The 25,340-nt window shown below is 42.6% G+C and overlaps 1 protein-coding gene across 4 annotated transcripts in view; it reads left to right on the top strand.

The window, feature by feature from the left end:
• Positions 1-19,363, top strand: part of LOC311235064 (uncharacterized protein) — a 41,468-nt gene extending 22,105 nt beyond the window's left edge. For 3 of the 4 annotated variants that reach the window (XM_084322395.1, XM_084322393.1, XM_084322396.1), the window contains 7 exons: positions 2,778-2,852; positions 3,299-3,309; positions 8,325-8,382; positions 16,215-16,749; positions 17,173-17,411; positions 17,609-18,575; positions 18,754-19,363. In XM_084322395.1, the coding sequence (XP_084178521.1) occupies positions 2,778-2,852; positions 3,299-3,309; positions 8,325-8,382; positions 16,215-16,749; positions 17,173-17,411; positions 17,609-18,575; positions 18,754-19,132 (2,264 nt within the window). In that variant the 3' untranslated portion in view covers positions 19,133-19,363. The remainder of the gene's footprint in view (positions 1-2,777; positions 2,853-3,298; positions 3,310-8,324; positions 8,383-16,214; positions 16,750-17,172; positions 17,412-17,608; positions 18,576-18,753) is intronic. The other variant, XM_084322394.1, reaches the window with a different exon arrangement.
• Positions 19,364-25,340: the final 5,977 nt, after the last annotated feature.

Here is a 25,340-nt window from a genome sequence, read left to right as displayed (position 1 = left end):
TGTTTCAAATGACAATATATACCCGTGTGAATATTATTGCACGGATCGGAATACGGGCGCGCGTGGGAGCGTGCGCAATGATATTTTGCAGGTTGACAGTGATATGCGAGTGCTCTCGACTGCGTGTGTTTCCCCGCGCGAGCGGTCGGGAGTGTGTGTGTGGGGTGCACGGTGTCTGTCTCTCTCTCGCTCGCTCGTTCGTTCTCTGCTCTCTCTGTCGGCACCCGCACCACATCAACCCGTTTGAGGAAGTGTCAGTATTTCCACTCGCTCTGTTGTTGAGTGCGCTACAACCATAGAGGGGGCGTTAGTTATGCAGATCAGCAGCACCTACTAACGTCAGGGAGCGAGTAAAATCAGAATGGCTTAGTTCAATGAGGGAGGATCTCGTGAACTTGAGACTGGACTGATGAGCCAAAATGAGAATTAGGCCTTGTCCAGACGAAAACGATTTAGATCTTTTTCGTTTTCATTTCGTTTTCATTTAAAAAAAGGTTTCCGTAAAAACGAAAACGTCTCAAGAAATAAGTGCTTGCCACAAATCTACAAAATAAATGTCTTTCCTGTTTTAGACGTCGCTCTTTTATTTTGAAAACCCCCGACCGGAAGTGTTGTCGTTGTTTTCGATAACTTGAACTAACGTAACGTTACTTTTCCAAAGGAGTGGAGCGAGAGACAGAGACCGCGGCTCAAACTACCTGTGTTGTATTAACACATTGTCTGCCACGCAGTTTGCCCATCTTATACCACTCTCTGCCAGTGCTGTAAGCCTATGGAGTCGCTCGCCTTATTTGCAGGGCTATAACTTTTTTAATATTATAGCTATATCGACATTACTATGGCCCATTCAACATCAGGTATCTATCGTTCCGGATGTGGGAACGTTATATTTTTCCATTCATACATTGTCGTGTTAGTACCGTCGTGAATATAAGTGTTTTTAGAGTGTAGAGCAGTAATTCCTAGAACGCAGATATTATACATAATCGATTGGTGTTTCGTTCCTATACACGCTATATAAAAAAATTCAAATGCATATGATCGGTATACATTATGCTCCATCATGCGTGAAGGAAAGGGGGGGGGGGGGGGGGGGGCGTTTATGATTCCTTGATTGTCAGTAACGCCTTTCTTTAGTACGACATCATACGTTGATCAGATGGATTGCAATGAAATAAATGGACAATCGAGCTGGAATTAACGTTAGATTCCTCTTACCTGTGGCCGATGAGTCTGGAGAAAAAATATTCCAATTATTTGATTTCGATCTGCTAGATCCATTTTCCGTTTGTATGATGCAATAAACGCCGAAAGCATATTGATTCTTGCGTCTCGAATGTTCTGCCGGAACATTTTCCCTGATGCACAGAGCGCCACATCCGGTTTAGAGTGGAGTGCAACTCGCTGAGTTTGCACACGCGGGGTAATGGAGAGGTGGGCTATCGCGTCAACGGTTCAGGAAAAGACTCGTATCGTTTGTAAAGACGGCCACGCAAGGGGAGCGTCTTCAGAATTGCGCACTCTGGAAGCCGGTTTCAGAAAATAGCGTCTTCAAATACTTTGCCTGATACGACCGAAATCGGTTTCGTCTGGACATGGCCTTAGAGACACGGACCCCATTGATACAACCCCACATTGCTAGAAAACAATGCTAAACACTGGAAAAGGCCATTTATAAGACATGGGACCTTTAACTTCAAAGATCCCCGCTTTCTAGTCTTGCACAAGGACCAATCAGCATGGGTATGGGCGGGTTAATTTTCCATTGATGGGGATTTGATTGGCTGTTTTTAAATAAAGTGCGGCCGCAGGATTAATAAGTTAATAACGTTAACGTTAGTTTGGCCAGAGAAACAAATATACTAATTAAAATGGTTGGACCTGCGATATTTGTACTTTGTAGGTCTGCATTTTAAATGTAATTGAGTAAAAGTACAAGTATACAAACCTAATAATACTCGAGTAAAATACAAATCCCCAAAAACAGTACTTGAGTATTGTAACTAGGGATGGGTACCGAATTCGGTACTTTTGAGGTACCGAACCGAAACACGTCGGTACTACCGAGTATCGAATCAAGTGAGATACAGTTTTTTTTATACTTTTTTTTTATATATACTTTTTTTTTTTTTTTTTTTTTTGTCAACGTTCACACGCACAATATATGCTTACCTAGAATTTGACTTGATTCAACAACAAAGCAGTCGGAGCAATGACAAGCCGAAAACTGTCGAAATTGTAGTTATTTGAAGTTTGGATTTTTTTTTTACGACTGAGGTAGGTAAATAAAATTTCTTGAGACTAAAGTACCGAAAAAAGGTACCGTTGGGTACCGGTATCGATTCACAGGTACCGGTATCGGTTCAAATGTGAAAGGTACCCATCCCTAATTGTAACGAAGTACAATTAATCAAGTACTTTACACCCCTGCCTGTGATAGACAGAGGGTTCGTCAAATCGCCTGCCAAGTATTTTTTCAAAGTTTTCCGAATAGTTTCCTAGGACGACTTCTCAGATGGCTCTGTGTAACAAACCATCTGATGCATCAGGTTAGAATCGTGCACCCAAACATAAACGCACACACCCAGAACAAGACGACTAGCTCATTTGTGGTTCATTTGACATGATTATGGTCAGAATTGATTGGTATGATGCCTGATCCTTTAACTGTGTCTCATAATTCGTGGCTTACTGGATGTCAGTGGATGGCAGTGGCTGTACACAAGTATATACTGGATGTGTTTGTTATACTTCTTTCTTCTCACCCTTCCATTCAGAGGTGGAAAAGGAGGAGACTAAAGGGGATTCCAAAACTGAGACGACCTCAGTCAGTGGAGGAGGTAAGAGTTATGGTAATCAAGAGAATGTGTATTCTATTAAATCATGTTGTAGTCGGGTCAGGTCAAGTGAGTGCCTTTATTAATCCCCTTGGGGAAATTCAAATGTCATAACAGCATGGGGGGTGGTACAGGTTGGATAGGTAGTAATAATAATAGAACAAAGTGCAAGTAATAATAGTGATAACAGTAGTGGTAGTGAGTGGCAGGATTCAATCAGACAGTAGTAATAGTGATGGTGGTATCCGTAGGTTTGCTGTAAGTAATGGATTTGTTTTTTCAGTCCCTAAAATGTGCTTAGGTTGTTTGTTCTCGGATAATGTTTGGGTTCTATGCCTTGTCACATACAGTATGTGAATATAGATTATTATTAATCTATAGACATAGCTGTGCACAAAACAATCCAATAATTAGATTTGGCCTTTTCCATTGTAATGGTGTTTTTTTCCTCTCACTCCTAGGCCCTGCAGAGGTTGGTACCACAGCAATGGAAAATGACAGACGGAGCGCGAGAATAAAGATAGAGGAGAAACGTTTCAAATGTCAGATTTGTGGAAAGGGCTTCAATCGGAACTTTCATTTGCTGAGACACACGAACACTCACGCCAAACCAAAGAAACCGTTTGCCTGCAGCCAGTGCCCCAGAAAATTCACTGATCAGTCAACGTTTGAGAAACACCTGATGCGCCACGAAAATAATCGATCCGTAACGTTCAAGTGTCAAAACTGCGAGAAGGTGTTTCAAACAAAAAGGCAACTGAAAGGCCACCTGATTGTACACACGGAAGACAGGCCGTTCGGCTGCTCGACTTGTGATAAGCGTTTCAAAACGTCCCAGGATCTCCGTTCCCACCAGGTGGTTCACGCCGTCGAGAAGCCCCTCAAATGCACGGTGTGCGGAGACCGTCTGAGAGATTCTCGTGCCCTGAGAACTCACATGAACATTCACACCGGCGACCGTCCGTTCAAATGCTTAAAATGCGACAAGTCGTTCGCATCAAAGCCGATGCGCACGTCGCACCAGTCAGTCCATGCAGGGAAAGTGTTTACGTGTGAGATATGTGGAGCTGGCTTCACACAAGCACACAACCTGAGGAGACACATGCGCATTCACACAGGAGAGATGCCGTATAAATGCAAAGTCTGCGGCAAGAGTTTCATCCAGAACACCAGGTTGAAATACCACATGCTTGTTCACGGCGCCGCAAAGCCGTTTATGTGTGACCTGTGTGGAAAGACCTTCCTCTACAACTGCCAGTTACAGAAACATCAAAAGTTGGTACACGTTGAGCCAGAGCAGGGTAACGTAGGAAAACAACGCAGTCACTGCGGTAAACGGAGAGTCATCTATCAGAGAAATAAAACCACAATAGACATGACGCCTCTCGGCTGCAAGATTTGCCGAAAGAGTTTCAGCAACGCCTACTTGCTGAAAAACCACGAGAAGGTTCACACAGGTCCGAAGCAATTCAATTGCTCCCTGTGTGGAAAATCTTTCTTCTACAAGGTCTCTTATGACTACCATCAAAGAGTACACTCTGGAGAAAGACCGTTCAAGTGTGGCGTGTGTGGGAGAGGATTCATAATGCGTCAGGCTCTGAAGACGCACGAGTTGATCCACTCAGGAGAGAAAAAACATAAATGTGAAGAGTGCGGGAAGGGCTTTACAAACTATACAAACTATCATAGACACTTACGGATTCACACAGGAGAGAAACCGTATGAATGTGAGGTTTGCGGGATGAAGTTTCGACAACTCGGTCATGTTAAGTTTCACATGCAGGTCCACACTGGAGTAAAGCCGTATGCATGTGCAAAGTGCGGACGGGGTTTCACTGATTCGAGACAGCTCAAGAAGCATAACTGCTGAGAGTTGTAGTTAACTGCTTGGCCTGAGACTGAGTGCCTTTCCAGAATGTTCATTTTTACTTGAGTGTTCTAAGAAATGTTTTGTTGTAGCAACTCGGAGAACATATCTGGTTGAAAGATGCCATCTTGGTCACAAGACACAGCAGCCTACCTATAGCTGTGGCTTAACAGTAATCAATCCCTCAGATGAAGAAACATATTGGAAAGTCTATTGTGTTTTCAGATGACATTTTTTTTCAAACCTAATTATCCAAAGATAGTAAGTTGGGAGTGTTGTGTACGTTCATAGCTAAAGTCAGTAGAGGTTGAGTACTTGTGTGTGATGACTCCTTTGCGTTGACTTTACAATTGTGAATGTATACTGTCCAAAAATTGTAAAACGCTCTTATATGGTTCTTGTATATGGTCGTCTTTTTAGTCTAGGTTATTTGGTCATTAAAGACACAAGATTGCAGTGTAATGCACAAAAACGATAGAGGGAAAACACAAAATTGTCCAAGACTTATTTCCATTCTGGTCCTCTGAAGGTCCAGAATATCAGAAACAATGGTGACAGTGTTGGAATCAGCACTCTGTGATGAAGATGATTGTTTTGTTATGTAATATCTCAAGTACCTACTAGGGCTGACCCCGATTAGTCGAATAATCGATCGAAAGGAGTTGTAGTCTACTGCCAACCTCTTAGTCGAATGCAAAGAAAATATATAATAATAATGTATAATATATATATATATATTTCACTAATACAAATAATAAAAATAGAATAGATAGAGTAAAAACATACAACTGAGCAGTCCATCGCTCTTACATACAACAGAGCAGTCCATCGCTCTAACATACAACATAGCATCGCTCTAACATCAACTTAACAACAGAGCAGTGCATCGCTCTTAACTTTGAGTTTCTTTACAAAGTTCAGTTTTGAATTACAACAGAGCAGTGCTCTTAAAATGACATAGGAGGTAGTGAGATATAATTAGCATAGAACCGACACATGAATTTGATAGGAAGTGTATGAAAGTAGGTAGGGTAAGAATAGTGCAGGTAAAGTACAATTTGTCAGGATATCCCTGATGTTTAATTGAAATGCCTGAGCAAAGAGATTTTTTTTAAGCCGTCTTTTGAAGATGTCTAGCGAGTTGGCTTCCAAATATCAAGATGTATCCATCAGTGGACCAATTGCATGCTTTCGCTCAGGACAAGAAGCCTTCAGTCGACTCCTTCAGACATTAAGCACCCCCACAGGCCAAATGTAATGATAAAAAAATATATATATATTATTATTAAGAAATCATTTGCAATCCTTAGTCGGGGACAGCCCTAGTACCTACATTCTGAATACCAGTGCTGTCCGACATCAGAATCACATGGTTTGGAATGAATAAATGTGGATCTACCAGCCTTGTGGAAGACTCAATCATTTAAAATCAGATGTTAGATGTCGTGTTAGAGAAGGCCTTGCACGGAATGTTTATAGATGTCTCTCTTCCAACATTGCTATCTAACCACTTTTAAAAGATAATGCTTAATTTCTGTGCAATGGTAAGAGCAGTGATGCCACAGATTACTTGTAAAAAATAATCTGATTACTCCTTTAAAAAGTTATCTAGTTACTTTACTGATTACTTGAGTAACTTAGTTACTTTGAAAGTAACTAGGTTACGAAGTCGTTATCCCCCCTGCTGCTGCCACAACATAAGAATGACAATTTCTTTTGTTTTCTCTCTACCAAATCCATTCTGAGACAACGGACTCAGTGCGTACTCCGCAAGTTGCGCGTAACATGAATCTCACTCTCTCTCAAGTAGCCAAATTACACTAAAACAAACTCGATAGTTGATTTAACTTAATGCTGAAGCCATTCTAAAATCAGCTAAAAACGTAAACATGTGTGTGGCTGTGTGCGTGCGCGAGCGCACGTCCCATCTCCGGTCTAGCTGACTGTACCCCTGGCTCTCTTATCATCAGCATTATGAGATAGTAACTAAATAGTAACGCACAGCCACTTGGAAAAGTAACTGTAATCAGATTACTGGCTTGTAAAAAGTAAGTAAGTTAGATTACTATTTACTGAAAAAGTTATCAGAGAGTAGGTTAAACATTGGAAAAGCATCTTATTATTATTCATATTTGGTTGATAGGCCAATATTTCTCATCAACACATGGCAACTGTTTTGCACATACCAACCATTCTCTCGTCCAACATGGAGGCAGAATTGGCATTCCAAACATTCAGTGAAAGGCGTCTATTCAATGTTTAATTTTTTATAATTTTTTATTATTATTATAAAAGAAAATTAAAAAAACATTGTAATCAGCCACTAACTGGGCTGATGCCGGCACCCTAGCGTTTTGTATTTGTAAACATTTAAATTGTAAAAGAGTTTTCGATCCCAGACAACATCAATTTGATCTATATTCCTTGAAGAAATTACAGAATGGTTAAGGAGTCGGCGGAAGGCGACTCTTGCAAAGAAAATAATCTTAGCCCAAAGAAACTTTGCAGCCTGTTGGTAGAGATTACTTCAGTTTTACAACATGGTGACACTGCAGAAGAAACTGACGGGCAGAGAAGGTTGTAAGTGTTTCAAGCACATTTAGCTAGAATATCATTGCCCAACAATGTAGCTGAACAACCACTGAGTAGCAGAGGCCCTTAGCACATAACAATATAGCTGCAAGCAGGCTATACAAGGGTGCAACCAAATCACTTATATTGATTGAAAGAATAAGAACTTGTTAAGAATTACCATAAGATGAATGGCCTCTGGGGATTCATGTCAAAATGTAAATTGTCTCAGCTGATCTGCGAACTGTTTGTGTCATTGTAATTGACAGACATTATTGAACAACATCCGTATTGGAAACAGTCATGCGAGCAACTTTTGATGTTAATTTCTACAGAATTAAGTTTGTTCACAGCACCCATGTTTTTCAACTGATTCAGCTGGGTTAGACACAAAATGCATAACTATGTTCCCTATAGATATGCTGCCAGTTTGGTTGAAATTAGTGCAGGAACAAGGTCAGGACATTTTTTTTTTTTTTTTTTTTTTTTTTTTTTTTACTTTATTTTTTAGCGTTTATCGCTTTTCTGGTCAAGCATGACCGACAGAAACAGGTTGAAAATGGGATGTAGAGCAGGGGAAGACATTCTGAGAAATGACGGCGGGTCCGGGAATCGAACTCGTGTCCCCCAGATCCGTGACGAGCACGGTTTTCCCCGACGCAGAAATAGCGCCGAGATATGCGGTGAGCTACGGGAGCTCCCAGGAAAAATATTCTTAAATTGCGGAAAATCCAATATGGCAGACTTTATGGGTCATCTTTACTTTATATGGTTATTGAGATAGGGCCATGGGGTTTGTTCGTTCCACTTTTTAAAACCGCCACCCTTCAGTGCTTGCACCTTAAATGTTACTGTCAATTTATTCCAGCATCTTTGATGGTAAACGATCATATTAAAAGTATCAAAAGTGGCTAGGCTCAAAATTAGCTGCCATTAGCTGATCTCTTCTCAAAAGATGCAACTAACTAAAGTAATGTTAGCTGAAATTGACAATTGATTTGCTCGTTTTCTGCGTACTCATTCTAGTCTCCCATTCACTCAAATCTCAGGTTGTCTCCACACGCGTCAACAGCTGTGATCAAGAAGCAGCGACAAGCAGCTACAAAGGTTAGTCATCTGGAGTTGATTGCCGTCATGTTTTCATAGACTCAGGGATGTAACTCAAACCCAACTCTTTATTTGTGAAATACTTTACCTACCTTTTTACCATTTGTGAAATGTGTATATATATTAGGGGTGGACGATACTGTGATGAATTTGACCTTCGATACATGATACACGATATCGGCGATAATCAATATATTGCAAGAAACTCCACATGCTTGGTGTATAAACATTACGAAAGAAAAGGTTGAAAATAGACTTTGCAGTGGTTATATGAAGGAAATGTATTAAAGGTCCCCTGTCTTATAAATAGCCTTTTCCAGTGTTTAGCATTGTTTTCTAGCAATGGGGGTTTGTATCAATGGGGTCTGTGTCTCTAATACTCATTTTGGCTCATCAGTCTAGTCTCGAGTTCACGAGATCCTCCCTCACTGAACTAAGCCATTCTGATTTGACTGCTTTGCTGACGTGTGTAAGGCACTGGTTGTAGTCACCGCCCACAATCAACAATTCGCTCAACAACAGAGCGAGTGGAAATACTGACACTTCCTCAAACGGGTTGACGTGCGCGGGTGCCGACAGACAGCAGAGAGCGAGCGAGAGAGGGAGATAGAGTTGAAGTTTCAAGTTTCTTTATTAGTTGTCATACAGAAATACAGAATACTTTTGTATGAAATGCTTCTTTCTGTTTTGCTCCATGAGTGTGCTAGATAAAATATATAAGTATAAAATAGAAAGTCAAGTACGTAAACAAGTGTAAACAAAACGAAAATGTTCAATATACATATATACAATGCAGAGTAGAGAAGGTAACTTGAGTACAATTATAATACAAATTATTTTTGGAATCTTTGTCAAATTAGTTATTTCTTTCTCACTTTTTACCAAAACCGCTTCTAATCATTCATTTCTGAACGGATTTTTATGAAATTGTACTACACAAGACTTCAGGCTATGGACCCAGGGTGTTTTTTCAGCCATACCAATTTTTCTTGGAAATACTACTTCTGGACTAACTACTACAGAAAAACATGAGTAACAAGTTTTTCTACAACTCAAGTTCAGACCTATGTTACTTTATTTCATTAGCACTAAAAGTGAACTTTCTTTATTGTATCAGAAACTTCAGAATGTCATCTTTCAAAAGAGACCAGACTCACGCATGTGCTAAAAGTATAAAGTAGGGATGTCCCGATCGCATTTTTTTGCTCCCGATCCGATCATGTGATTTTGAGTATCTGCCGATACCGATCTTTCCAGATCCGATCTTCCACATTAGTAACCGATTTGACGCATTTTTGTCAGAAACTGGCGAAGCGCGGTGGCTCACATTACATCCACCCTGAGCCCCTGAGAATGTGCTTCATACGAGAAATATTAAAAGTTTCAATCTGTTTGCACATTATTATACATTCACAGTGTTCGACTTACGTAATGCTTTGCTCCATTTTGGTCTGAAACGCCGACTCTAATCCTCACAAAGCGAATGTTGACGTTATCCAGGCGAACGTTAACTTCATTCAAGCTAGGCATTGCAATCAATACAGCTGTTTGGCAAAGCACCAGCCGCCTCCCCCATTCCTTTGTTGTTGTTTGTGGCTGTTTCTCAGGGGGCGTATTAGATTGGTCGTGTTGAACCTGTTCTTTCCCCCACGCGGAACGTCCGCCTTGCAAACATTGCAACCGACTATTGGACTGGCTTTGGTTTCAATTTGAAAATGCTTCCAAACTTCTGACATTTTGTCTAGCTGCTCCGAGTCATCAGGTGGACATAACCTGCTGGTGTTGCGGGAGCGACGCGTTGTGAGCTTGTAGGTCTGCTATTTTCGGCATGAGTCACTGTCGTGCGACGGTGTAAATCAAAGGAAATGCGTTTGTTTTGGCAAATTCTTCTGCTCTGTGCGACAATAAATAAATTAATGATATGTAATTTAAAGGTGACATGCATTATAAATGTCATTTTTCAGTCTCTAGCATTGTATTATAGTAATAGGAGTTAGTATCAATGTGTTTCAGTGTCTAAATACCATATTGGCGGATTGCTCTGATTCAGCTCAGACCATTTCCTGCTCCAGTAAATTAGGCCATCCTGATTTGAAGACCTGATTGACGTCACTCAGGCTCTGGGTAGCGGACAGTGATGTGATTGGCTCTGTGGTTGTAGCTAATGCCCGCCCACAATCTACCTAGACTGACTACACAACGAGTGGAAACCACTTCCTCATACTGCGGCAGAGTGAAACCCACCTCTGCATGCACTCTGGAGAGAGAGAGATGGAGAGCATTCGGTAGCACTTAGGGGGGGGGGGGGGGGAACTGCCGCGCGGCACACACCCCCGAACGGGAGAGGGAGAAAGTGAAAGGAAGAGAGGGAGAGAGGGGGCCTTATCAATAATGGCCTGTCTTTTTTTTCTCTAACTCTCTCTCTCTCTCCCACCCCCCTCCTCTCTCTCTCTCTATCTCTCTGTCTACCAGTCGCAGACTGTGTGGACTGACTGTCACTCAAAGTGCTTATGGGCGGAGCCAGGCCATAACAGCCTGAAATCCTGAGGATGAAAAATTGTGGTTTTGAGTACTTGATTAGAAATATAAAAAAACAATGCATTTTTTTGGAAAAAAACCTTACAGATGTCTTCAATAGACTCACAGGAATTGTGTAAAGTTGCCCATATAGTGCTAGGAATAGCAATGCATGTCCCCTTTAAAACCAAAACTAAGGCCTCAGTATGAGTTTAAGACGTGAACATGGTCATGTTTGTTGAATAAAATAAAAATGTTAGTTTTGAATACGTTTTGAATACTACATACGTTGATCGTTGCGATCGATGTGAAATCTACATCACTTGCCCGGGTCCAAATTCTCCGCCCGGACCATATACAATGTAACACACAGTGTGAAATAAGGTTTCAAAGGGTAGGCGATACTGCCACCTAGCAGGATTCGGCCGGCATTGCACTCTCGAGGTCTCAGAATGAGTTTTAATGATACACTGAGGTCCGTGAGACTGCATAGAATATTAAAATCGAAAAAAAGAAAAACAATCCAATGAGTATACTCATGATTGGTGCAGAACGTGTTAATACATAGGACGAGGGGAGCTCCAGTAGCTCACCACGTACCGCGAGTGCTATTTCAGCGCCGTGGACAACCGTGCTCGTCACGGATCTGGGGCTGAGCGAGTTCGAATCCCGGACTGCAGCCGTGCCTTTCCCAGAGTGTCTTCCCCCCCATCTGAACCAATACGCTCAAATGATAAAATTTCAATCAGGACACAACAAGGAGCCATCGCCACTGACTCAAAAAAGATTAAAGACATTTTTAGATCATTTTACTCAACTGTATAGCTCAGAGGTCAACTTTGATCATATTGAATTTGAAGCGTTTGTTGAAGGTATCAAAATACTGAAATTATCAGAGGAAGAGGCTGGGGAACTGGGGAAGCCAATCACTCTTTTAGAACTCAGAGAGACAGTAGCTGAAATGCAGAGAGGTAAGGCACCAGGATGGGATGGGATCCCGCTTCAGTTTTTCTTGGCATTCTGGGACCAGTTGGGCCCATTGTTGTTCGAGATGATTCAACATGCTATTGAACAGGGGGGATTCTCGAGAGACGTGAACATGACCTTGATCTCCTTGTTACTTAAAAAAGACAATGACCCTAATGACTGCGGTAGTTATAGGCCCCTGAGTCTTCTCTGGCCGATCTTAAAATGTTTGCCAAAATACTAGCCCGTCGTCTGCATGACTGTGCTGGTACACTGTGATCAGACTGGATTTATTCAGGGTCGACTAGCCGCAGATAATCTTAGGAGACTGTTGCATGTAATTGACAACAGTAAGAGAAATGCAACTCCGGCCACGGTTCTGCCTTTGGATGCCATGAAGGCATTCGATAGACGAATGCTCATATCTTTGGACGGTACTGGAGGCCATGGGACTTGGAAAGGGATTTATACACATGATCAAGGTTCTCTATGCCTCACCTTCAGCAATGATAATGACAGGCAAACTATGCTCCACACTCTTCCCGGTGTCTAGATCTTCCAGACAGGGTTGTCCTCTGAGCCCCGTACTATTAGCGCTTTCCCTTGAACCATTGGCCCAATTCAATCAGAAGAAATCGCCCCTATAATAATCAATAAGACACCACACAAAATGTCTCTATATGCAGATGATTTATTCATTTTCATGGAAGACCCCTCCCAATCGGCCCCAAAGTTACTTAATATAATCAATGACTTCGGCAAATTATCGGGCTTCAAGATTAATTGGCCCAAATCAGCTTGTCTACCTCTTAACTCATTCAGCGCCAACCACGTAATATTACATGTTTCCGCGCCAACACTTGAGCGCCAAACACATAATATGTTTTTAGATCCTTTGATCTTTTTTCTCTGATCCCGTTCTAAATCATCATCCGGATCATTCTAGCTGTCCCTGGCCCATTTGCCCATGTTGGAATTGCAATGCAGATGGTGGCAGTATCGCCTACCTTTGAACTGGAATGGCTTGGTGTTGATACACGTTTAACTTTTCTTTTTTTCTTTTTTGTAAGGGCTCCTCCTCCTGCTTGAACAGAGATTCACAACGATCGCCTCGAAATTCCGTTGCCGAAGCATATTTTCCATATTAAAATGAACATTTTTTTTTTTTTTTTTTTTACCTTTATTTAACCAGGAAGTCCCATTGAGATACAAGATCTCTTTTGCAAGGGAGACCTGGCCAAGATGATAGCAATAACACCCGAAAACATCAGACAGCAATAAAATGTGCGGTACATCACACAAGAACATAATAAAAGTGCATGTACACAATACACAATACATCACACGTAAACATAAAAACACAAAACTAACTACCTAGGATAAATTGTCAGCTCAATGCTTCCCCTTCCTCCTCCAATAGACCACTGGCGTAAGACTCAAACTATGATATCCAAATTAATTTGGAATAATAAATGCCAGAGAATCAAAATAACTACCACTCAGCGTAGGAAACAGGATTGGGGCTTGGCAATCCCCGATTTTAAGTTATATTTCTGGTCCTTCTCGCTGAGGCCCTTGATAAGTTGGGTGGACCCTGAAATTGCTGTGTCATGGCGCTCCTTAGAAGCAGCAGCGGTCTCGCCACAAAGACTACAGGATGTAGTATACTCCACTATTCCTATATCAAAATGCCAACTAAGATATGGACCAATCATATCCCACAGGATTTCAACATGGCATAATGTAGAGAGGTCCTGTGCAGTTAAAGGCCTGTGGCACCTCAACTCTCCCAATTTTTCATAACCAGCAACTACTTGTTGGGCACAAACCTGTTAATATTCGCTATGAGCTGTTCCAGGGTCAGTTGAACTGGTCCAGAGGACTGCTCCGCTATAAGCTGCTCCAGGGTCAGTTGAACTGGTCCAGAGGACTGCTCCGATATAAGCTGCTCCAGGGTCAGTTTAACTGTTTTAACTGGTCCAGAGGGTGGCTCCACTATAAGCTGTTCCAGGGTCAGTTTAACTTTTAACTGGTCCAGAGGACTGCTCCGCTACGAGCTGTTCCAGGGTCAGTTTAACCGTTTTAACTGGTCCAGAGGACTGCTCCACTATGAGCTGTTCCACGGTCAGTTTAACTGTTTTAATTGGTCCAGAGGACTTCTCCGCTATGAGCTGCTCCAGGGTCACTTACTTACTTACGCCTACTACCCCTTCTGGGACATAGGCCGTCAACAAGCGATCTCCAGGCATCTCTGTCTTGAGCTGTTCTCTCCAGTTGGTTCCAGGTCATCTTTGCGGTCTTGTTGTCTGCCTCCAGGTCTCTGCGCCAGGTGTTTCTTGGGCGACCCCTTTTCCGCTTGCCCTGCGTGTTCCATGTTAGGGCGTGTCTGGTGATGGTACTTGTGGGATTTCGCAGGGTGTGGCCTATCCAGCCATCTGCGTCTCTTTATTTCTTCTTCTGCGGGCAGCTGGTTTGTAGAGTTTGCTGTTGCTGATGGTGTCTGGCCATCAGATGTGGATGATCTTCCGCTGGCAGCTGTTAATGAAGACCTGCACTTTCCTGATGGTTGCAGCTGTAGTTCTCCACATCTCTGCTCCGTATAGGAGGACTGCCTTGAAGTTGGTGTTGAAGAATCTGACTTTGGTGTTGAAAGTCAGTTCTTTTGAGCTCCAGATGTTCCGTAATTGCACGAATGCTGTACGTGCTTTCCTGATTCTGCTCTAACGTCAGCATCTGTGCCGCGCTGCTTATCGATAACACTGCCAAGCTTCTAGCCTGTGTGCATTATGATATGACAATTGTAACAAATTGTTCCTGTTCCACCCCAGGTGAAAATCTGCATAAAATGTATACCTAGGTAAATGGAATATTGCTCCACTTCTACAAGGGCTATTTGCATATTCTTGGTATCTAGGAACATCTATGGACCTCAATGAATGTATTCTCAGTGTCAGAAATATTGTGTCTATTACTAGGCTTGCTTAAATTGTGATGAAACAAAGGAAAATATGAAGTATGATTTTTCTTTTCATCTTTGACAGTGAATAAAACCATGATAATAATGACCAAACTTAAAAAACGGCCACTGAGCTCATTCAGTACCCTCTTGAGATCATGTGTACAAAAGATCTAAGGAAATTAATAAAGGGAAGATGATCAAATTGAAGGTTTTGTATATACAGTACTGAATTCTCCCATCCGGACCAATGCAATTTGAAATATTATTATAGAATATATGCTTATACATTACCTTATTATAGCCAATTCGCACATTTATATATATATACATATAGTATCTTTCAAATGGCCGAGTTCAATTTGGATATAGTATCACCAGGCGTGCATAATAATAACATATACTGATATTTAATGTAATCGAGTGTACTTTTTTATTTCCCCCACAGTGTAACCATTTTGTAACTAATTTCAGATCTAATTCGTCCTACATGATTACAATAGTGTGGAGAAACTGACTGCGTTTAAATATTTGTCAAAAACGTTACCTTCTGTAGCTTATTATCGCGAATCATAACAATTATTGATATGATTCATTCAGAACGCTGAACTTTGAAACACCATAGTGGACCACAGGAAGTGTAGAACGGAGAAATTCCAACACTGAACGATAGCTAGCGATCCCCTCTTCAAAATGGCCGCAAAAAGATTCCAATTCCCATGGTTCAACATTTCTATTTCCGCTTCCGGGTCAAAAAACGAGTGGAAAATAAAAACTTAAAATGATATAAATACACTTTTAACCTATTGCTAAACTATTGCCAACCTAACGTTTTACATTCTACATGTATTTGTGACATAGTAGTGATAATAATACTTGAAAACGGTTGATTTTAAAATCACAAATTATTTTGCATCTTTATAAAAATATTAATATATGATAATAATGTCAAAAGGGGTCGGTATCGACCCTGTCGAGTGGAACAGGTTAAGATAAGATGAGATAAGATAATCCTTTATTGATCCCCTAGGGGAAATTCGGGTGTCAAAGCAGCAATATTTTGTCTCTGTATTTGGTTTAAGTGATTCGTCAAGAGAGATTCTTGCCATGGTCTTAAGTTCATTCAATATTTTTTTATTTGCTGTACTAAATGCATGAAACAACATACTACAACAACATTTCCTAAATAGTATCCCTCCATTAGAATGTAGGCCATGTCTCATGTCTGTCGAAATGTATTTGTGTTTGCAGTTTTGGGATATGCGAGATTATTTTGGTGAAGTGCCCCTTGTCTGAATCGTATTCAGTTAGTACGACAGTTATTTGACGTGACCAAGTGTAATTATCTCTGTATTAAAACCTGTTGTTTCTGCTATTTCTTCCCGGTTCACAGTCAAGCCGACTCCGGAGCAGAATGTTGTCAAGAGGAGTCTGCCTTGGTACAGAAGCACAGGTAGCAGGGAATCCCAGTCCTCCTCCCAGGACAGACTCTCCCCGGAAGGGATGAAAACCACCGAGCAGGAGCCTCCTGCGGAGCCCTTGGTGGACAACATCCCTCCCTCCCCATTCACCCTCAGGGCTTCTAACTGCAAGCAGTATCTGTGGCCCAGCCGGCCCGACAGAACCTCCCCTGACGGCGCTGATGGTAGCAGCAGCACGGTTCCTGCAGCCGCCAGCGCTGAGGTGAAGCCCGACAACATCTCCACCGCTAGCGCCAGTACTGTTGCTGCCAAAGCAGCCAAACCGGCAGCGGGGAGGGGGAGGTTACGGGACGACACGGCGCTGCACCCGTCCTGCCTTTCGGTGCGTAGCATTACCATGGAGCGGAGCTGTGATGAGCTGGCCCTCCTAGTTTCCCCTGTAGACCTGGGAGACGCAGGACACATGAAGAAGAGGAGGAGGAAGAAGAAGCAGAAGAAACCCACCAGGTACAGTAAATTTAATTAGTCTGTAATGGCGTATGCTTCAAGTTTAAGGTGGTGCTGAATCGCAACTAGGGGGTGGTCTGGAGGGGGGGCCGTGCCCCCCAACCGGGAAGTGAAAAGAATTGCAATAAAGAAAGCCATTTGCTGTAATTTCCTGCAAATGAAATACATAATATACATAATTTCAATAAAATAGCATACACAAGGGTAAGTTCCAAATAAGTCATTTATTTAAGTACAGTGTACTGTATACGGTTGCACAATAGTTTAACATTAACCCTTTCACTACCACACTACAGACGGTGGAGTGGTAGTGAAAGGGTTAACCTTCTGTAGTGTGGTTGCGAAAGGGTCAACCCGTTGGTAGTGAAAGGGTTAACGTTAAACACGAAAACACACAGAAAAGCCCTGACTATGTCTCCCCAGGTTCCGACCCACCCAGCCCAAGACCAAGAAGGAGATGAAGCTGGAGTTCTTTGGCTTCGAGGACCAGGCGGACCAGAGAGGAGAGGAAGTGTCGGAGGGTGGCGCAGCAGGTGGCAGCAGCAGCAGCTACAACATCAAGTACGTTGGATTTGATGACGTGAGCGACAGCGGCAAGGATCGCTCCCAAGCTTCTTTGGGCTCCAGTGTGGACGACGGCTCCCAGCCCAGCAGCGACACAGGTGGGCTGGCTCTACTGCAGTGTAATGACTTTAACATCATGTCACGTCTTGTCATACTGCGATGAACCTTCATAGAACTTCTTCAGTGTCCTGCGGATGTTTTAATTGAGCATTCTTGACATTTTCTATGGTTTGACTTGGTCCAAGGACCTTGTGTAAAAGAAAACACCTTTTGTATCCTTCTTTATGTCCTACAGATGAAGATGGTGAACCTCAGGAGAGTCTGGCCAAAGGCCCTTCAGGCTGGAGAGAGGAGGAGGGAAACCTACTGGTTGACACTGGAGAGAGGGTAGAGCTTGAGGGAGAAACCCTGCTGGCAGACACCGGAGAAGTCTATGGGAAGGCTTTCTGCCATAAGAAATCGTTGAAGTGCCACAAACCTGTTCATACCGATGCTAAGCCATTATTATTCATCTGTAAGATCTGCAGCCTGGGAGTCACGACGAGAAGAGGCCTTCTGGATCACGAGAGGATCCACATGGGCGAGAGGCCCTTCAGATGCTCAACCTGTGGTAAAGCCTTCTCCCAAGCCAGCAACTACAGAGAACACAAGAAGATGCACTCTTCAGACAAGCCATTTCGGTGCAGTCAGTGCAACAAGGGCTTCATCACCGAACACGTGTTAAAACAACACCAGGTGGTTCACACGCGGGTGAAGGCGTACAAATGTGACGTGTGCGGCAGCAGGTTCGGCCATCTTGTCAATCTGAAGAGACACAGTCTAATCCACACGGGGAACAAACCCTTCCTGTGTACCGTGTGCGGGAAGAGCTTCAATCAATCCAGCATCCTTAAAGCACACATGCAGGTCCACGCCGGAACCAACCACGTGTGTGACACCTGTAGTAAAGCCTTTGTTCACAACTACACTCTGGCGAGACATCAGCGGTGTCACCTGGAGGACAGGGAGCGGAAGGTCAGCGAGAAAAGACCTCAGAACTGTGAAACCTGTGGTAAGGTGTTTTCCCGCTCGAGTTCTCTGAGGAAACACCAGCTCCTCCATACAGGACAGAAACCTTTTAAATGCGACACCTGTGGGAGGACCTTTGTGCATAAATCCACCTGTATCCGTCATCAGATTGTGCATACGAAGGACAGGTCTCACATCTGTAATGTGTGTGGGAAGGGCTTTAGTCTTTCCGACAGCCTCAAGATCCATGTGAGGTATGCATTATTATGTGTGTATTTTATATACATTTCTTTGTGTAGGTTGTAGACTTGAATCTGTATACTTGCCTGTTTGGAATTGTTGTAAATGTTCTCTGCACACACTTGGTCAACTTCCTGGCACACTACTGAGAGGGTTGGGGGAATTAATAAATTTCTGGTTATGTTTTTTCAGGATCCACACTGGGGAGAGACCCTACGCCTGCGAGGTCTGTGGAGTGGCGTTCAGAAGCAGTGGGCCGCTCAAGAGGCACACGCTTATACATACAGGAGAAAGACCCTTCAGCTGCGAGGTCTGCGGGTTGAAGTTTAGTCAAACGGGCAACCTGAAAAAACACATGCAAGTGCACTCTGTCAGCGAGAAAATACCTCAGAACTGTGAAACCTGCGGTAAGGTGTTTTCCTGCGTGGGGTCTCTGAGGAAACACCAGCTCCTCCATACAGGACAGAAACCTTTTAAATGCGACACCTGTGGAAGGACCTTTGTGCATAAATCCACCTGTATCCGTCATCAGATTGTGCATACGAAGGACAGGTCTCACTCACATCTGTAATGTGTGTGGGAAGGGCTTTAGTCAAACGGGCAACCTAAGAAAACACATGCAAGTGCACTCTGGAGTCAAACGTGCTCCAAGACCTTTGTCTATGCAAGGAACTTGAAAGAACTTGTGTCATTACTAATTAGCCATGATGTCACAGACCTTTAAGTTATTACATTTGCTGAATTCATAATGAGCTGCTCTCCTCTAGACTTTGCCCATTCTTATAACGTAAAAAGGACATGTTTGCGCAATTTCTATTAAGAATTAATACATTTGTAAATGAAACAACTTGACCTCTGTGATGAATTGTAAAATGGGGAGAGAAACTGCTTTTAAAGGGGAACTATCTTATAAATGGTATTTTCCAGTGTTTAGCATTGTTTCCTAGCTATGTGGACCTATATTAATAGGATCTATGTCTCTAATTCTCATATTGTCGCATTCTTCCAATTCTCATCTGACAATATTGTCCCTCACTCAAGTGAGTCATCTGAAATTTAGCGTACCTTTGACATAAGAGGTTTCTCATCTGCATAATAACACCCGCCCCCTCTGTTTGTTGCCACCAGGCGCACGCACTGTGGTTGGAGCCACTGCCCACAATCTACCTTTATTTAGTGCAGACCGCAAGGAAGGAAGTGCAGTGAGTTAGCCTAACGTAAATAGTATGAGCAAAACACGCAGGACATGTGCTGCGCCCGAAATGCTCCTGCTGTTTCTATGTGCAGTGAAAAGTGAAAGTGCTTTGCATCCTAGACTAGTCATTCATTTACATGGTAAACTAACGTTAGCGGCTAGCTAGCTAAATAGCCACGCTGATGATGACAGAGAGAGGAGAAGACTGGGCTGGCACGGGTGGGGGCTATCGGGGGAGGGAGCCGTCAGAGACAGAGAACACAGCTAGCACAAGTGGGGGCTCTGTGTGAGTGTGTTTGTTTGTGTGTGCGCGTGGCATATTTTTTTCTGTATCAGGTTCACTTTGACGATAGTAGAGTAGTATTGGCGGAGCTACAGGTGGGGGTCTGTCACTCGAATCGCATTCCGAGTATGGGCGGAGCCCAGCCGCGTGAACACTTAAGGTAACTAACTTGCGTTCAGCATTTCTCTGATTGGCCACGACGCCCACGTGACCGCGCGCTAGCACGCCCCCTTATCCACGCCGCTCTGCGTGTTGCAGCGCGCGGCAGAGCGGCACTCGTGGAAATAGGCTGCTGCTTGCGGAAATGTAATGTTATGTTCGAATCGCTAGAATACACAACATATTTATCAAAACAACTACCAGATTCACTCATAACGTTATTTCGCGTTAACGTTATACAGTATAATGTTATTTCGCGTTTTTATTCATAACGTTATTTTGCGTGACAACAGCACAGCTGTCAGAAACTGCACATTGAGGGGGTTTGAATCACTGTAGCAGTGGAGGCTGCTGACTGATTAACTACATTACCTGCTGTGCTGTAGGCCAAAGCAGAGGTACAGTAGGTTACATGTTTGATTGATTAACTACATTACAACGTGCAAGCCAGCGCATAGGTACAGTAGGTTACATGTTTGATTGATTAACTACATTACAATGTGCAAGCCAGCGCAGAGGTACAGTAGGTTACATGATTGATTGATTAACTACATTACCTGCTTTGCTGTAGGCCAAAGCAGAGGTACAGTAGGTTACATGATTGATTGATTAACTACATTACAACGTTATTTCGTGTGACAACACAGCACAGCTGTTAGAAACTGCACATTGAGGGGGTTTGAATCACTACATCAGTGGAGGCTGCTGACCAAATTTTTAGGTGAAGCACAAATTATTATATTATATATTAAATAATATTTTTTAAACATCCCCAACGCTGCAACACCCCCATTCCTCCCAGGTGTCAGGCTCCTCATTCGCTTCCATTCATTTTGGGGACCATGTTTAAATATCGGAGATGAACGTTATTTCGATTGATATGAATAGCTAGTTACGTTTATATAGAGATGATAAATTAATTAAACGTTAAAATTCAAACTTGTCACCAACTGACCATAGGCTCCACAGCAAGCTGACGAACGAGTTGAGCTAACCATCGATGTTAAAACTGAGTGACGAATGTATAATTTACACTTGTGCCAATTGCCTACTTATTATTAAGCTAGGTATTGTGCGAGCGTTGCTTGATTAACCTGCGTGGTTATTATGTACAGTAGGGTGGATTACGAATGCATAATGCCGCGGCAACCTATTAATATTACCTATGCGACCTATGTGACGAGAGGCGTGTCACTCGTTGGAGGCTCACGCCGAACGAGCGTATTCACGAAGAGCGCCTCTGCCGCGCGCAGGGCGCGTATAAGGGGGCGTGCTAGCGCACGGTCACGTGGGTGTCGTGGCCAATCGGAGAACCGCTGAACGCAAGTTTGTTACCTTATGTGTTCACGCAGCCCAGCCACAAACAGCTTAAAATCTTTAGGTAGAAAAATGCTGTTTTTTAGTACTTGATTAGAAATACAAAACAATGAATTTTTTTGAAAAGAAATGTACAGATGTGTTCCATAGACTCACAGGAATTGTGTAAAATTGACCAAATAGTGAAAGTAATAGTAAAATAGTTCCCCTTTTAAAATGGTTTATTCAAGATTAGTCTTGGAGGCTGCCACATACAAAAAATGCCTACAATTATAGTGCAGTAACAGACATAAAGTGCAGTAACAGACAAAGTGCAGTAACAGACATAAAGTGTAGTAACACACAAACAGATTTTTCGACAACTCGGCCATGTTAAGTTTCACATGCAAGTCCACACCAAGGAGGTTAAATAGAGATGTCGCTACCGTCATATTGCATCTCACCGTGAGAAATGGGGTATAATTGGGATGCAGATAATATTTGTCCATATTTCCATTGAGTTGGTCCCCAAACACTACACCAGCACGATCTGAGCATGTGCCATACCCCCATCTCCTATTGGGTGACTTAGCCTCCACTATATTATCCTTGCTCCCAGGCCCGCGTGAACACTTTCGGCAACCAACATGTACTTCCTCGTTTCTCTGATTGGCCAGCGATCGGCCAGCCCTCTACGCTCCTACGCCGGTAACATGCGCATTTCGCGCATTTCGTACTTGTCTCCCTGTGTACAGCTGAGAGCTCCAGCATAGCTTGCGAGCTAGGCACAAGCCAGAGTAAAACACAGTTTTCATTCAATCAATCAATAATAACATTAACGAGACTCTCGTTGTGTCTATTCTGCTAACGCTACCTCTCATTGCTTTAACGTTACCTAGGCTCTCGTGTCTATCTGCTAACGTTAGCATTAAGCTAACAAGCTGGGGCTGCTGGTGTACAGCTGAGAGCTCCAGCATAACTTATGTCCGCGAGCTAGGCGCAAGCCAGAGTAAAACACAGTTTTCATTCAATCAATAATAACATTAACGAGACTCTCGTTGTGTCTATTCTGCTAACGCTACCTCTCATTGCTTTAGCGTTACCGCGGTTCTTGTGTCTATCTGCTAACGTTAACGTTAGCATTAAGCTAACAAGCTGTAATGGCACCAGTCTTGCGTCTATCTGCTATGGGCGGAAATCTTTGGTTTTAGCTAATATTATGTGTTTTAAATATGTTGCGACTGTCGGATTGTTGTTAAAAACGGAGGGATACTAGCTAAGGTGTGGGGGAGTTGGCGTATATAAGTTGATTGCTTTAAAAACGGAGAGAAATGTCGTATTTACGCTGTTTAAAACGGGGTGATGGGCGAAAATCTTTGGTTTTAGCTAATATGTGTTTTAAATATGTTGCGACCGTCGGATTGTTGTTAAAAACGGAGGGATACTAGCTAAGATGTGGGGGAGTTGGCGTATATAAGTTGATTGCTTTAAAAACGGAGAGAAATGTCGTATTTACGCTGTTTAAAACGGGGTGATGGGCGAAAATCTTTGGTTTTAGCTAATATGTGTTTTAAATATGTTGCGACCGTCGGATTGTTGTTAAAAACGGACTGATACTAGCTAAGGTGTGGGGGAGTTGGCGTATATAAGTTGATTGCTTTAAAAACGGAGAGAAATGTCGAAATTTACGCTGTTTAAAACGGTGTGATGGGCGAAAATCTTTGGTTTTAGCTTAGCGATAGCCATGCTAAAACACTAGCACAACATTAGCACCTAACCTAACAAGCTTTACAAGTCAGCGATCTTTTTGTGAGACTAAACTCTCCGCTCGGTGGCAAATTGTGTTGATGTCGGTTTTGTTTCATCAATAAATGAGGCAGAATACACAGTGACTGTATCCTTTTTTGTTTATTGCACTTGTTCCTGCTGCAAATGAAAACCTATGCGAGACTTAAAGATGGCGGCTTTCTGTTTTTCTGGAGACCCTCCAACGAGTGACACGTCTCTCTTCTGACCAATCAGTGGTCTGCAGTGTTTCACATGACTCATGAGAGGGTAAACGAGCGTAGAGCGGCTGGTATTCACGAAGGAGAGCGCTGGCCAACGCTGGCCAATCAGAGAAACGCGGAAGTACATGTTGGTTGCCGAAAGTGTTAACGCGAGATTCTGAAAAGCGCCCCTTGTGCGCCGCTGAAACAGTCTTAAGCACGGGCGCACAGCAATAAGTACAGTATTGTATATTTAGTTCAGCGTAAAGCAGGGTTTTTCCTGGCTTGGACTGGGGCTTTGGTGGGTGATAATAGGCGTGTTTGAGATTGGTGAGGCAGGCGCAGATCTGTGTAGTTTTTACTACGGCCTTGCCAAGCTCGTTGCTTGACGGTTAGAATGTTGTCCGACTAGGCGCCACTTACCTCTCCAGCGACTGCTCGACGCAAATGCATGATGGGAAACGACTTGCTATCGTTGCGCAAAGCACCCATTGGCGAAAAGTTGTCACCGCCCACAAGAGGAAGTTATGAGACGTTTGATTGAATATTTTATTAACAGATTGCAGAATGGGTACAATACAGAGTATGGCTCAATACAAACAATTGTTAAGGGGATGCAGACCAGAAAAATACTTTAGTCTTGTTTACATCAGGGTGAATGAATGAATGAAAACTTTATTTAACAGATTGCAGAATGGGTACAATACAGTACGGATCCCGTCTATCAGATAGATTTTTTATTATTATTATTGGATACAGGAGTTTGGGTACCAAGAGCTTCTTCAAATAAAGTTATCTTATCCATCATTATTCCAAGACTTCATGAACTGTCAGACAGACACCAATTTATTTTGATCAGAGTACTGACATTCACAATTGAACGCTTTAAATTTTTCTCATGAATGCTGTCTTAATAACCATCTCTGCAATGGAGTTTATATCAAAATAACAATATATCAACCCCCCTGAACAAATAGTTGGTGATTGCTTCTTCAAGTCGATTCTACAGACGGACTGTTTCTATCATCGGAATTAAATAATTATAATAATAAATACGACAATTACGTTTTGCATTTATAGTCATGACTCAATGAGCAATCTGAGCATTACCGCTCTATGTACAGTACTTCACTAAGCCGTCTGGCTCACAGTTAACCGACTAGAATAGATTAACGAATTCCATATAAATCTATAGTTCATTAACGATGCAGCAGCTGATACTGTATACACACACACACACACTGCTGAATAATTATGTTTTGCCTCAATATATACTGTATATTGATGCAAAACAGAATTATTCAGCTGTGTGTGTGTGCACGCGCTGCGGTGGGCAGGAGCGCGCAACAAGATGGTATATAAATAGGGTATATTAATACAGTCTAGTGTGCTGTGTGATGACAATACATTTGAATCTAATCTAATTTTGCACACGGCCCTCGCATTATAATGAGCTGGACAGGTGTTTATGTGTGTGTGGTAACATGAACGCGATATCTGCCATGCGAGACTAGGCGAGAGGCTAGTCAAATCTGAAGTGTTCGACGTTCTGACTCCCCCCGGCTGCAATCGTCTACTTTCGAGGCAAGCCGAAATTAATCTCAAACACGCCTAATGTCCTTTTTTTTCTCCTCCCCTTCCAATAAACTGCTTTTCAGAGGTCATGTTTTGACAACGTTTACCATACAGACAACAGCGTTCAACTCGATTGCTTGCTGTTAAAGTCTTGACAACAAGTGGTTATACAAACCCAGAATGTATAAAGGCAATGAGTCTGTGTTACCTTATTTGACTGAGATATATGCTTTTTAAAAAAGTATTATTGACCATTTGATTAATAATGGAGGCTATGCTTCAT

This window comes from Notolepis coatsorum (assembly GCF_963971535.1).
Source record: "Notolepis coatsorum genome assembly, chromosome: 1".
NCBI lineage: Eukaryota > Metazoa > Chordata > Actinopteri > Aulopiformes > Paralepididae > Notolepis > Notolepis coatsorum.
This window is presented reverse-complemented; position numbering and strand designations above follow the sequence as displayed.